General features: G+C 46.9%; 1 protein-coding gene across 7 annotated transcripts in view; it reads right to left on the bottom strand.

Moving 5' to 3' along the window:
* LOC139752214 (uncharacterized) overlaps positions 1–13,616 on the bottom strand; it is a 161,027-nt gene that overhangs the window by 8,854 nt on the left and 138,557 nt on the right. For all 7 annotated transcript variants that reach the window (XM_071668219.1, XM_071668214.1, XM_071668216.1 and 4 more), the window contains 9 exons: positions 13,212–13,283; positions 12,798–12,866; positions 11,828–11,971; positions 11,200–11,340; positions 10,626–10,691; positions 10,127–10,270; positions 8,159–8,230; positions 7,392–7,562; positions 5,487–5,617 (listed from right to left, as the gene is read on the bottom strand). In XM_071668219.1, coding sequence (XP_071524320.1) covers positions 5,487–5,617; positions 7,392–7,562; positions 8,159–8,230; positions 10,127–10,270; positions 10,626–10,691; positions 11,200–11,340; positions 11,828–11,971; positions 12,798–12,866; positions 13,212–13,283 — 1,010 coding nt within the window. The remainder of the gene's footprint in view (positions 1–5,486; positions 5,618–7,391; positions 7,563–8,158; positions 8,231–10,126; positions 10,271–10,625; positions 10,692–11,199; positions 11,341–11,827; positions 11,972–12,797; positions 12,867–13,211; positions 13,284–13,616) is intronic.

Genomic DNA, 13,616 nt, shown 5'->3' with positions numbered 1-13,616 from the left:
CACGTCCAAATGACATTATCCAGTCTGTAGATACGATCGTCTAGCGCTCACTCACCTCCCACAGATGTACAATACCTGCAAACTTCCTCACTCACCTCCCACAGATGTACAATACCTGCAAACTTCCTCACTCACCTCCCACAGATGTACAATACCTGCAAACTTCTTCAGCTGTGGTTCCGCCCGGTGGACATGGTCAGCTTTCTGAGAGGTGCAGGAAGGGGAAGTAATTCCAGTAAGTTGTCTTCCCTGACATGGTAGGGTATCCTACACCATCAACAACCTTCACACAGGATCTGTGGCTCCCAGATTAAATTCTGGCCAGTCACTGGGCAGGATTCGAACCCTGGGAGACTCATTGTCCTTACCAGCAGGCCTGCATGGTAGCCAGTTAAGACTCTACTTGCAGGTCCTGTAACTACTACATGATAATGTGTGTATCTCCAGCCACTCTGGCATCAGCCCAACACAACGGTCGTCAGGATAACAGTCGTCTGCTGTGGGACTACTGGACCACTGACACCCGAGTACTAGGGCGGCAGGTAGCACCAGATACTGGGGGGGGGGGGGGGGGATGCTAGTGGGGAATACTAGGGTGGGTGACCTGGGGTCACCAAGGTCATGAAGCAAAGACATGTGAGCAGGTGTGTCGTCTCACCCACCAGTCAACACACCTCCCATCCTGTATTATCACTGTTATTATTTTTATTATCATCACTATTATTATCATTATCATTATTATTACTTCATTATTATTATTATTACTATTATCATTATTACTATTATTATTATTATTATTATTATTATTATTATTATTATTATTATTATTACTATTATTATTATTACTATTATTATTATTATTATTATTATTATTATTATTATTATTATTATTATTATTATTCCACTGTATCCTATAAACATCAATTATGAACTGTAAATTATTTATGATTATATTTTAGTAAATATTTTCTTTCCTTTCGCCACTGATCATAAGACCTTATGAATTAAATAATCATCACATAATGATTACATGTAAGTGTGAGGCGTTCCTCCTGACCACACGATTGATCATTCTTGATCAGAGGATTGATCATTCCTGACCAGAGGATTGATCATTCCTGACCAGAGGATTGATCATTCCTGACCACACGATTGATCATTCTTGATCAGAGGATTGATCATTCCTGACCACACGATTGATCATTCTTGATCAGAGGATTGATCATTCCTGATCAGAGGATTGATCATTCCTGACCAGAGGATTGATCATTCCTGACCAGAGGATTGATCATTCCTGACCACACGATTGATCATTCCTGACCACACGATTGATCATTCCTGATCAGAGGATTGATCATTCCTGATCAGAGGATTGATCATTCCTGACCAGAGGATTGATCATTCCTGACCAGAGGATTGATCATTCCTGATCAGAGGATTGATCATTCCTGACCAGAGGATTGATCATTCCTGACCAGAGAATTGATCATTCCTGATCAGAGGATTGATCATTCCTGACCAGAGGATTGATCATTCCTGACCAGAGGATTGATCATTCCTGATCAGAGGATTGATCATTCCTGATCAGAGGATTGATCATTCCTGACCAGAGGATTGATCATTCCTGACCAGAGATTGATCATTCCTGACCAGAGGATTGATCATTCCTGACCAGAGAATTGATCATTCCTGACCAGAGAATTGATCATTCCTGACCAGAGAATTGATCATTCCTGATCAGAGGATTGATCATTCCTGATCAGAGGATTGATCATTCCTGACCAGAGAATTGATCATTCCTGACCAGAGAATTGATCATTCCTGATCAGAGAATTGATCATTCCTGACCAGAGGATTGATCATTCCTGACCAGAGGATTGATCATTCCTGACCAGAGGATTGATCATTCCTGACCAGAGAATTGATCATTCCTGACCAGAGAATTGATCATTCCTGACCAGAGGATTGATCATTCCTGATCAGAGGATTGATCATTCCTGACCAGAGAACTGATCATTCCTGACCACACGATTGATCATTCCTGACCAGAGTATTGATCATTCCTGACCACACGATTGATCATTCCTGACCAGAGGATTGATCATTCCTGACCAGAGGATTGATCATTCCTGACCAGAGTATTGATCATTCCTGACCACAGGATTGATCATTCCTGACCAGAGAATTGATCATTCCTGACCAGAGAATTGATCATTCCTGACCACACGATTGATCATTCCTGACCAGAGTATTGATCATTCCTGACCAGAGAATTGATCATTCCTGACCAGAGGATTGATCATTCCTGACCAGAGTATTGATCATTCCTGACCAGAGAATTGATCATTCCTGACCAGGGTATTGATCATTCCTGACCAGAGAATTGATCATTCCTGATCAGAGGATTGATCATTCCTGACCAAAGTATTGATCATTCCTGATCAGAGAATTGATCATTCCTGACCAGAGTATTGATCATTCCTGACCACAGATTGATCATTCCTGACCAGAGATTGATCATTCCTGACCAGAGATTGATCATTCCTGACCAGAGGATTGATCATTCCTGATCAGAGGATTGATCATTCCTGACCAGAGAATTGATCATTCCTGATCAGAGGATTGATCATTCCTGATCAGAGGATTGATCATTCCTGACCAGAGAATTGATCATTCCTGACCAGAGATTGATCATTCCTGACCAGAGATTGATCATTCCTGATCAGAGGATTGATCATTCCTGACCAGAGGATTGATCATTCCTGATCAGAGTATTGATCATTCCTGACCACACGATTGATCATTCCTGACCAGAGAATTGATCATTCCTGATCAGAGGATTGATCATTCCTGACCACACGATTGATCATTCCTGACCAGAGGATTGATCATTCCTGACCAGAGGATTGATCATTCCTGATCAGAGGATTGATCATTCCTGATCAGAGGATTGATCATTCCTGACCAGAGGATTGATCATTCCTGACCAGAGGATTGATCATTCCTGACCAGAGATTGATCATTCCTGACCAGAGGATTGATCATTCCTGATCAGAGGATTGATCATTCCTGATCAGAGGATTGATCATTCCTGACCAGAGGATTGATCATTCCTGACCAGAGAATTGATCATTCCTGACCAGAGGATTGATCATTCCTGACCAGAGGATTGATCATTCCTGACCACACGATTGATCATTCCTGACCAGAGAATTGATCACTCCTGATCAGAGGATTGATCATTCCTGATCAGAGTATTGATCATTCGTGACCAGAGTATTGATCATTCCTGACCACACGATTGATCATTCCTGACCAGAGTATTGATCATTCCTGACCAGAGAATTGATCATTCCTGATCAGAGGATTGATCATTCCTGACCAGAGTATTGATCATTCCTGACCAGAGAATTGATCATTCCTGACCAGAGTATTGATCATTCCTGACCAGAGAATTGATCATTCCTGATCAGAGGATTGATCATTCCTGACCAAAGTATTGATCATTCCTGATCAGAGAATTGATCATTCCTGACCAGAGTATTGATCATTCCTGACCACACGATTGATCATTCCTGACCAGAGAATTGATCATTCCTGACCAGAGAATTGATCATTCCTGACCAGAGAATTGATCATTCCTGACCAGAGAATTGATCATTCCTGATCAGAGGATTGATCATTCCTGATCAGAGGATTGATCATTCCTGATCAGAGGATTAGTTCCACGTTCATCCACTGCACCCCCCCCCCCCCACTCCTTCCTTGATGATTAAGAAAGTTTACAATAGTCGACCTTAATGTTAAGCCAGGAGAACGTGGCATGTCATGATTTTGTGTCAGAGTAAGAGACAGACCCAGAGTGAGCTACACTGGCTTAACTTTGTTATGATCCAGGTATTACGGTGCGGCACAGGCAGGTAACACTGGCTGTGGCAGTGAACACAGGCAGGTAACACTGGCTGTGGCAGGTGAACACAGGCAGGTAACACTGGCTGTGGTAGGTGAACACAGGCAGGTAACACTGGCTGTGGTAGGTGAACACAGGCAGGTAACACTGGCTGTGGCAGGTGAACACAGGCAGGTAACACTGGCTGTGGCAGATGAACACAGGCAGGTAACACTGGCTGTGGTAGGTGAACACAGGCAGGTAACACTGGCTGTGGCAGGTGAACACAGGCAGGTAACACTGGCTGTGGCAGGATGAACACAGGCAGGTAACACTGGCTGTGGTAGGTGAACACAGGCAGGTAACACTGGCTGTGGCAGGTGAACACAGGCAGGTAACACTGGCTGTGGTAGGTGAACACAGGCAGGTAACACTGGCTGTGGTAGGTGAACACAGGCAGGTAACACTGGCTGTGGCAGGTGGAAACACAGGGCAGGTAACCTATGGCTGTGGCAGGTGAACACAGGCAGGTACACTGGCTTGTGGTAGGTGAAACACAGGGCAGGTAACACTGGCTTGTGGCAGGTGAACACAGGCAGGTAACTCTGGCTGTGGTAGGTGAACACAGCAGGAACACTGGGCTGTGGCAGATGAACACAGGCGGTAACATCGCTGTCGCAGGTGAAACACAGGCAGGTAAACTGGCTGTGGTAGGTGAACACATGGCAGGTACACTGGATGTGGTAGGTGAACACAGGCAGGGTAACACTGGCTGTGGCAGATGACACAGGGCAGGTAACACTGTCTGTGGCAGGTGAACACAGGCGGTAACACTGGCTGTGGCAGAATGAACACAGGCAAGTAACACTGGCTGTGGTAGGTGAACACAGGCAGGTAACACTGGCTGTGGTAGGTGAACACAGGCAGGTAACACTGGCTGTGGTAGGTGAACACAGGCAGGTAACACTGGCTGTGGTAGGTGAACACAGGGTTACCTCAACACTCACGTCTAGGTGTCCAGACCCAGCCGTCTGCTTAACTTTACTGTCACGTTTAGCAACATCTCCAACATGACAGGTGTTCGCAGGTGTCCAGCAACATGTGTGTCTGCAAGCAACCATATAGGTTTGACCACCTGGTATAACCACCTGGTATAACCACCTGGTATAACCACCTGGTATGACCGCCTGGTTTTGAAAATATCTTACGATTATCATGCGTCAGTAAAGACAAAAACCCAAACAGAACGAAGTGTAAAGTGTTGGTGTTGGTGTGTGTGTGTGTGTGTGTGTGTGTGTTAAATCCACATAATTTTTTGTTTCCTCTCACAGATCTATTCATGGGTGGATGATCAGAACTATTCTCTATTTAAAAAAAAGTTGTCAACTTGACCATAATGTGGCGAGAGGAAAGTTGTCATTTACCATCATGGAGTACAGGATGCATGATCTATTACTCGCTAACGATCTATTAATCTCAAAGGACGGTATATATATATATATATATATATATATATATATATATATATATATATATATATATATATATATATATATATATATATATATATAAAGAGCATTTAGAGTCTAGTACTGACCATCAGTGGTCCAGGGTCTGGAGGTGTTCCAGAGGGCTGGGTTGATATTCTGGAAGTCAGACACGTCGAAGAGGACGTCCTCCTTGATCTTAGGCCCTTCCAGGTCCTCCTCGGCCACCTCGGCCTCCAGGCTGGGGGAGGGTCGTGAGAAGATGCGACAGTTAGATCCCAGGAGTCAGGACGACAGTTTACATAGTAATAAGAATAAACAGGTGACAGAAGGCAAACTGTGGACAGACAGAGAAAAGAAAGACTTCAGGGAGCTCACACTAAGCTCACACTGAGCCACGGACGTGTACATCTAGATAGAAATAAGAAATAAATCCATAGGAAATTAATGTGTTCCTGTGCGTATGCGAGTGTGTGTTTGTGTGCACTAGTTATGGTAACCATGGGACGTGCGTGGCTTCTATCACTGTATACTACAATATACAGGAAACGTACAGTATACAGGAAACGTACAATATACAGGAAACGTACAGTATACAGGAAACGTACAATATACATGAAACGTACAGTATACAGGAAACGTACAATATACAGGAAACGTACAGTATACAGGAAACGTACAATATACAGGAAACGTACAGTATACAGGAAACGTACAATATACATGAAACGTACAGTATACAGGAAACGTACAATATACAGGAAACGTACAGTATACAGGAAACGTACAATATACAGGAAACGTACAGTATACAGGAAACGTACAATATACAGGAAACGTACAGTATACAGGAAACGTACAATATACAGGAAACGTACAATATATAGGAAAAGACGTACAATATAAAGGAAACAACGTACAATATACAGGAAACAACGTACAATATACAGGAAACAAAGTACAATATAAAGGAAACAACGTACAATATACAGGAAACAAAGTACAATATACAGGAAACAAAGTACAATATAAAGGAAACAACGTAAAATATACAGGAAACAAAGTACAATATACAGGAAACTAAGTACAATATACAGGAAACAAAGTACAGTATACAGGAAACAACGTACAATATAAAGGAAACAACGTACAATATAAAGGAAACAAAGTACAATATACAGGAAACAAAGTACAATATACAGGAAACAACGTACAATATACAGGAAACAAAGTACAATATACAGGAAACAACGTACAATATAAAGGAAACAACGTACAATATACAGGAAACAAAACACAATATACAGGAAACAACGTACAATATAAAGGAAACAACGTACAATATAAAGGAAACAACGTACAATATACAGGAAACTAAGTACAATATACAGGAAACAAAGTACAATATACAGGAAACAACGTACAATATACAGGAAACAAAGTACAATATACAGGAAACAACGTACAATATACAGGAAACAAGGTACAATATACAGGAAACAAGGTACAATATACAGGAAACAAGGTACAATATACAGGAAACAACGTACAATATACAGGAAACAAGGTACAATATACAGGAAACAACGTACAATATACAGGAAGCAAGGTACAATATACAGGAAACAACGTACAATATACAGGAAACAACGTACAATATACAGGAAACAAAGTACAATATACAGGAAACAACGTACAATATACAGGAAACAAGGTACAATATACAGGAAACAAGGTACAATATACAGGAAACAACGTACAATATACAGGAAACAACGTACAATATACAGGAAACAAGGTACAATATACAGGAAACAACGTACAATATACAGGAAGCAAGGTACAATATACAGGAAACAACGTACAATATACAGGAAACAAGGTACAATATACAGGAAACAGTGTTTATGAATCTATCTTTAAAAGAACACTGGGTGGCAGTTGATACCAAGAAATGACAAGAAACAGCACCAGACATAAGACTGCTTCATCTGACGAAGATAAGAGTGCCTCACCTGAGGAAGGGGCAGCAGTGGTAGGCGTAGGAGAGCACAAGGTTGTGGACCTGAGGGAAGCTCTCGGGGCCAGGGAAGACCCTGAGGTGCCGGTTGTTGTGGACCTTGATGGAGAGGATGTGCTCCAGGCCTCGCTGGGGCAGCTCGGGGAACAGGTTGTCTCCCAGGTTGCTGTGGGTAGGGGAGCTGTTAGCTGGTGTTGGGGTAGGGAGGAGAGCTGTTAGCTGGTGTTTGGGTAGGGAGGAGAGCTGTTAGCTGGTGTTGGGGTAGGGAGGGAAGCTGTTGGCTAGTGTGGGGCAGGATGGGGTTGTATTGAGAGGGGGTGCTGGGAGGTGGTGTATGGGGGAAGGGAGTGCTATCAGTGAGGCAGGAGCAACACCTGCTAACATTAGCAGAAATGTTCACTCTGGAACTTGTGAGATGATTATCATGTAATACAAATGATAGAATTATATTCAAGATCCATCTGCATGTGGGAAGGTTATGTAAGTTTGCTTTTGTCAATTTTTTTTAGTTAGCAACTTTATGATAAGTAACTAAATCACTTCTCATCTTGGGTCACAGATAACAAATGACAATCATAACAACAAGATCCTGGGTACTGGCGACCCCACTAGAAGGCATCAGGTCCACCACGAGACCTTGGCTTCCATCCCTCAGGTCAGGGGTGTGTGCCAACGCCTGTGGCCGGGTCAGGTGCCACACCAGGGCACGTGTGCAGCAGTCAGCACTGTGGTTGGCTGGCCCTTGAAGGAGGAGGTACTTACATGTCCTCGAGGCCGACCAGCGGAAGGAAGGCGTCCTCCTCGATCTGAGTGATCTGGTTCTGCTGCAGAGCTCTTGAAGGACGACACCAAGTGTGGGAGGTAAGGAGAGCGTTAGTAGGGTGGTCAGGGATGCACGGAGAGAAATACCTGTATCTGAACCTCTCTCTCTCTCTCTCTCTCTCTCTCTCTCTCTCTCTCTCTCTCTCTCTCTCTCTCTCTCTCTCTCTCTCTCTCTCAGTCCAAGCAACCTTAATGAAGGCACTGATGTTTCCAGATCAACGTTTTGGTTAAATGACTTGAAAGAAGTAAAGTCCTTCTGGCACATGGGTCAGAGGCCACACTGGCGACCTGGCTGACCTCCCCAGCATCATGATGATGACCTCACTGTACTCACTAGACCCACCGTTGGACGAACACACATAAGATACACTGCAACACTTGTAGGTCGTCCTTCATGTTGTACTGGCAGTAACCCTTCACAACACGTCATAAAGACTACATCAGAATAATCCTGGAGTGAATGATTCTACATACGCTGCCGATAGACAGTACAAATCTACAACAAATTTAGGACTTGCAGGTAACCTTGCTTGACCTAACACACAAGTACAGTGGATCCGGTACTTGGAAATGACCTCACATGGTTTAGTTATAAACCAGCCAGGACCTGGGGATGACCTGCTAACCAGCCAGGACCTGGGGATGACCTGCTAACCAGCCAGGACCTGGGGATGACCTGCTAACCAGCCAGGACCTGGGGATGACCTGCTAACCAGCCAGGACCTGGGGATGACCTGCTAACCAGCCAGGACCTGGGGATGACCTGCTAACCAGCCAGGACCTGGGGATGACCTGCTAACCAGCCAGGACCTGGGGATGACCTGCTAACCAGCCATGACCTGGGGATGACCTGCTAACCAGCCAGGACCTGGGATGACCTGCTAACCAGCCAGGACCTGGGGATGACCTGCTAACCAGCCAGGACCTGAGGATGACCTGCTAACCAACCAGGACCTAGGGATGACCTGCTAACCAGCCAGGACCTGGGGATGACCTGCTAACCAGCCAGGACCTGGGGATGACCTGCTAACCAGCCAGGACCTGGGGATGACCTGCTAACCAGCCAGGACCTGGGGATGACCTGCTAACCAGCCAGGACCTGGGGATGACCTGCTAACCAACCAGGACCTGGGGATGACCTGCTAACCAGCCAGGACCTGGGGATGACCTGCTAACCAGCCAGGACCTGGGGATGACCTGCTAACCAACCAGGACCTAGGGATGACCTGCTAACCAGCCAGGACCTGGGGATGACCTGCTAACCAGCCAGGACCTGGGGATGACCTGCTAACCAGCCAGGACCTGGGATGACCTGCTAACCAGCCAGGACCTGGGGATGACCTGCTAACCAGCCAGGACCTGGGGATGACCTGCTAACCAACCAGGACCTAGGGATGACCTGCTAACCAGCCAGGACCTGGGGATGACCTGCTAACCAGCCAGGACCTGGGGATGACCTGCTAACCAGCCAGGACCTGGGATGACCTGCTAACCAGCCAGGACCTGGGATGACCTGCTAACCAGCCAGACCTGGGGATGACCTTCTAACCAGCCAGGACCTGGGGATGACCTGCTAACCAGCCAGGTCCTGGGGATGACCTGCTAACCAGCCAGGACCTGGGGATGACCTGCTAGCCAGCCAGGCCCTGGGGATGACCTGCTAACCAGCCAGGACCTGGGGATGACCTGCTAACCAGCCAGGACCTGGGGATGACCTGCTAACCAGCCAGGACCTGGGGATGACCTGCTAACCAGCCAGGACCTGGGGATGACCTGCTAACCAGCCAGGACCTGGGGATGACCTGCTAACCAGCCAGGACCTGGGGATGACCTGCTAACCAGCCAGGACCTGGGGATGACCTGCTATGTCTACTTGTATGAAGGATGACAGCAAGAGTTACAACGTACAGGACCTGGAGGTTGGAGAGGCCGACGAAGGCATCAGCTGGGACGTATGTGATGCTGTTGTGCTGGAGCAGCAGATCCTGCAGGTGTGGCATCCCCGTGAACCTCCTGTGACCCAGGCTCAGGATGGCATTGTCGCTCAGGTCGCTGCCGGGAGAAGGTCAGGTCAGTCGGGGTCAAGTGAAGGACTAAATATGAAAGGTTTACCTGACCTAACTTGGAGACCAACGCAACTGTAAAATATTCATTATTGATATTGTTGACCTCAAAATATTTCATTTATTTCGTGACTTTATCTCAGGTTTTAAAATTCATTAACAGATTACTGTATTCAGAGAAGTTTCATTTTTACTCTTTTTCTAAAATCTTGTTATGGAAAATATTGTGTTTGAAGGTTTGGAATAACTTGGGAAGGATCCAGGAAATGAACGACCCAAGCAGCTCCCTGACACGACCTGTGACCTCAGAGTGAGGGCTGACCCCTGGGGAGGACAGTACTTACAGCAGTTTGAGGTGGAGGCAGCCCTGCAGGGCGGGCAGAACTGTGATGGAGTTGAGATGAAGGTTCCTAAGGAAGACATACCTTGTTACAAGTCACAGGTCACTATAGCAAAGGTCAGACTATAATAATTCAGAATTACAGTGACGATCAGGTCATGAAACTAAAACATTTATACTTTATAAGTAGCATTGAAGAGATGAAGGCTATGTGCAGGGTCATGTTGTGGGTTGACAGACTGAAGTTAGACTTGTATGGATTGAATGACAAGCGATAAAATCTTCAGTTGTAACAGAATGCTGACCTAACATTGGTCACTCACATGTTTAGCCCATCAAGAGTAACACAAGTTCCTCAACTACCAGTTTACCAGCTCTTATTTGACTATCTTGGTAAATGTAACTAACACAACACAGTTTAACACTGTGTGTGTGTGTGTGTGTGTGTGTGTGTGTGTGTGTGTGTGTGTGTGTGTGTGTGTGTGTGTGTGTGTGTGTGTGTGTGTGTGTGTGTGTGTACACCACCTTAGTAATGGAGTACACAGTCTTAACTTTGCTGTTGTGTTCGGGGGACTTACAGGCTCCTGAGTCTGGGTGTGAAGGTACACAGGTCGCTGGGCACGGCGGAGAGGGCAGCTCGATCTATCCTGAGCATCTCCAGGTTGTGTGTACCGTTCAGGGAAGGGAACTCCGTCAGCTCCCGCGTCTCCTTCAGGATCCTGAAGTAGGAGGAGGTAAGCAAGTATTTTTTTTCCACAGGAAAAATGTTTATCCAACTTTCCCCTGAGACTCCAATCCAGTGGAACATTACTACTAAATAAGGAACTTACTCAGACGTGTCAGCGACACGGAGCAATACATGTTGTCCTTACTATTGAGATGAACACCACAGGAGGCGTTGCTGGCTGGCTAACACAGGTTAGGTTAGGTGGGACTCTGGGACACATGTCATCCATGAGGGATGTATGAGGCAAGAGAACCTGCAACATGTATGACCAAGCCTTTATAATGAGTAAATGTGGCGTGAGGAAACATGAGACCTAGTCTAGATGACCCACTCATGTAAAATAGGATGTGTTCTGATCCCCTGACAACTCTCGATCATCAACGCTGACCAAGGATGATGACCTGACTTGACCTGACCTGACCTGACCTGGTCTAACACACAGGAAAGTGGCCTAGTGTGAGGTGAGGTTGAACACTCACAGCTTGGTGAGGGACGGCAGATGGGCGAAGGCCTCATGATGTACTGTGAGGAGCGGGTTTCCCTGTAGCGCCACCTGTCGCAGACCATCCAACCCACTGAAGGCTTCCTTCCCTATGTAGGTCAGCTGGTTGTTGCCCAGGAGTCTGTACAAGGTAAACATAAAGCTGGTCAGGCACTGCACTGATGCTGGTGGTGCAGGCGCCTGGCTAGCTGAGGGAGAGTCACACTGACGCCTGGCTAGCTGAGGGAGAGTCACACTGACGCCTGGCTAGCTGAGGGAGAGTCACACTGACGCCTGGCTAGCTGAGGGAGAGTCACAATAACGCCTGACTAGCTGAGGGAGAGTCACAATAACGCCTGACTAGCTGAGGGAGAGTCACACTGACGCCTGGCTAGCTGAGGGAGAGTCACAATAACGCCTGACTAGCTGAGGGAGAGTCACACTGACGCCTGGCTAGCTGAGGGAAAGTCACAATAACGCCTGGCTAGCTGAGGATGATGACTAGCCAGATGGTCGGAGGCGAGGTAACCATCACCAACTGACACGCACCTACTGCCAGCTGGTACTCACCTACTGGCAGCTGGTACTCACCTACTGGCAGCTGGTACTCACCTACTGGCAGATGGTGGGAACAACCAGTCAACCATGAGCCATAGCTGTCAGCTGGCTGGCTGTTCATGTCAATCAGTGACCATCTGGTGTGGTCGTCGGAGCGTGGTCAGTCCTCCGGGCGGGACGTGGCACATCAGGCGGGTCGGGGCGGGTCGGGTCGGGTCGGGGCGGGTCGGGGCGGGGAGGGTCGGGGCGGGGCGGGGCGGGGCGGGGCGAGGCGGGTCGGGTCGGGTCGGGGCGGGTCGGGTCGGGTCGGGGCGGGGCGGGGCGGGGCGGGGTGGGTCGGGTCGGGGCGGGTCGGGTCGGGGCGGGGCGGGGCGGGGCGGGGAGGGACTACAGCAAGGCACAATACTCACAGTTGGCTGAGGCGGGGACAGTGGAGGATGGCCGCTGGCACCTCCACCAGGTAGTTCTCCGTCAGGTCCCTGAGGGAGACACAACAGGTGAGGGACGGCTGACACAACAGGTGAGGGACGGCTGACACAACAGGTGAGGGACGGCTGACACAACAACAGGTGAGGGACAACTTATACAATAGACAAGGGACAGCTAATACAACAAGGAGAGGCAGCTAATATAATAAATACAGTAGATAAGGGGCAGTAAAGAAACAATGGTGAGAGATACCGGTGAGAGACACTTGTGAGAGATACAGGTGAGAGACACTTGTGAGAGATACAGGTGAGAGACACTTGTGAGAAATACAGGTGAGAGACACTTGTGAGAAATACAGGTGAGAGACACTTGTGAGAGATACAGGTGATACTTACAGTATATGGAGTTGCTGTAGAGGGAGGAGGGCCGCTGGATGTATGTGGTTGATGCTGTTCTGGTGAAGGGACCTGCCGGCCAACACATGTTTACACATGACTGACATAGTGTGATACACACCTGATGCACATGTGACACAGCGTAATGTGATATCATTCATGGATCAGGTTTATGCACATTATAGAACATGTCTGCAGCAGGAAGGAAGGGCCAGACAATCGTATCCCAAATCAAACAAAATATTTCTTTCTGACACACAAGAAAATATTGTATATGGTAATGGTTGTGGTAGTGTTGGTAGACGTGTTATGGTAGTGGTTGTGGTAGTATGGTAATGGTTGTGGTAGTGTTGGTAGACGTGTTATGGTAGTGGTTGTGGTAGTATGGTAATGGTTGTGGTAGTG

This window comes from Panulirus ornatus, chromosome 12 (assembly GCF_036320965.1).
Source record: "Panulirus ornatus isolate Po-2019 chromosome 12, ASM3632096v1, whole genome shotgun sequence".
NCBI classification, from domain to species: domain Eukaryota; kingdom Metazoa; phylum Arthropoda; class Malacostraca; order Decapoda; family Palinuridae; genus Panulirus; species Panulirus ornatus.
Note: the sequence above shows the minus strand (reverse complement) of the source record. Positions and strands in the feature narration are given on the sequence as shown.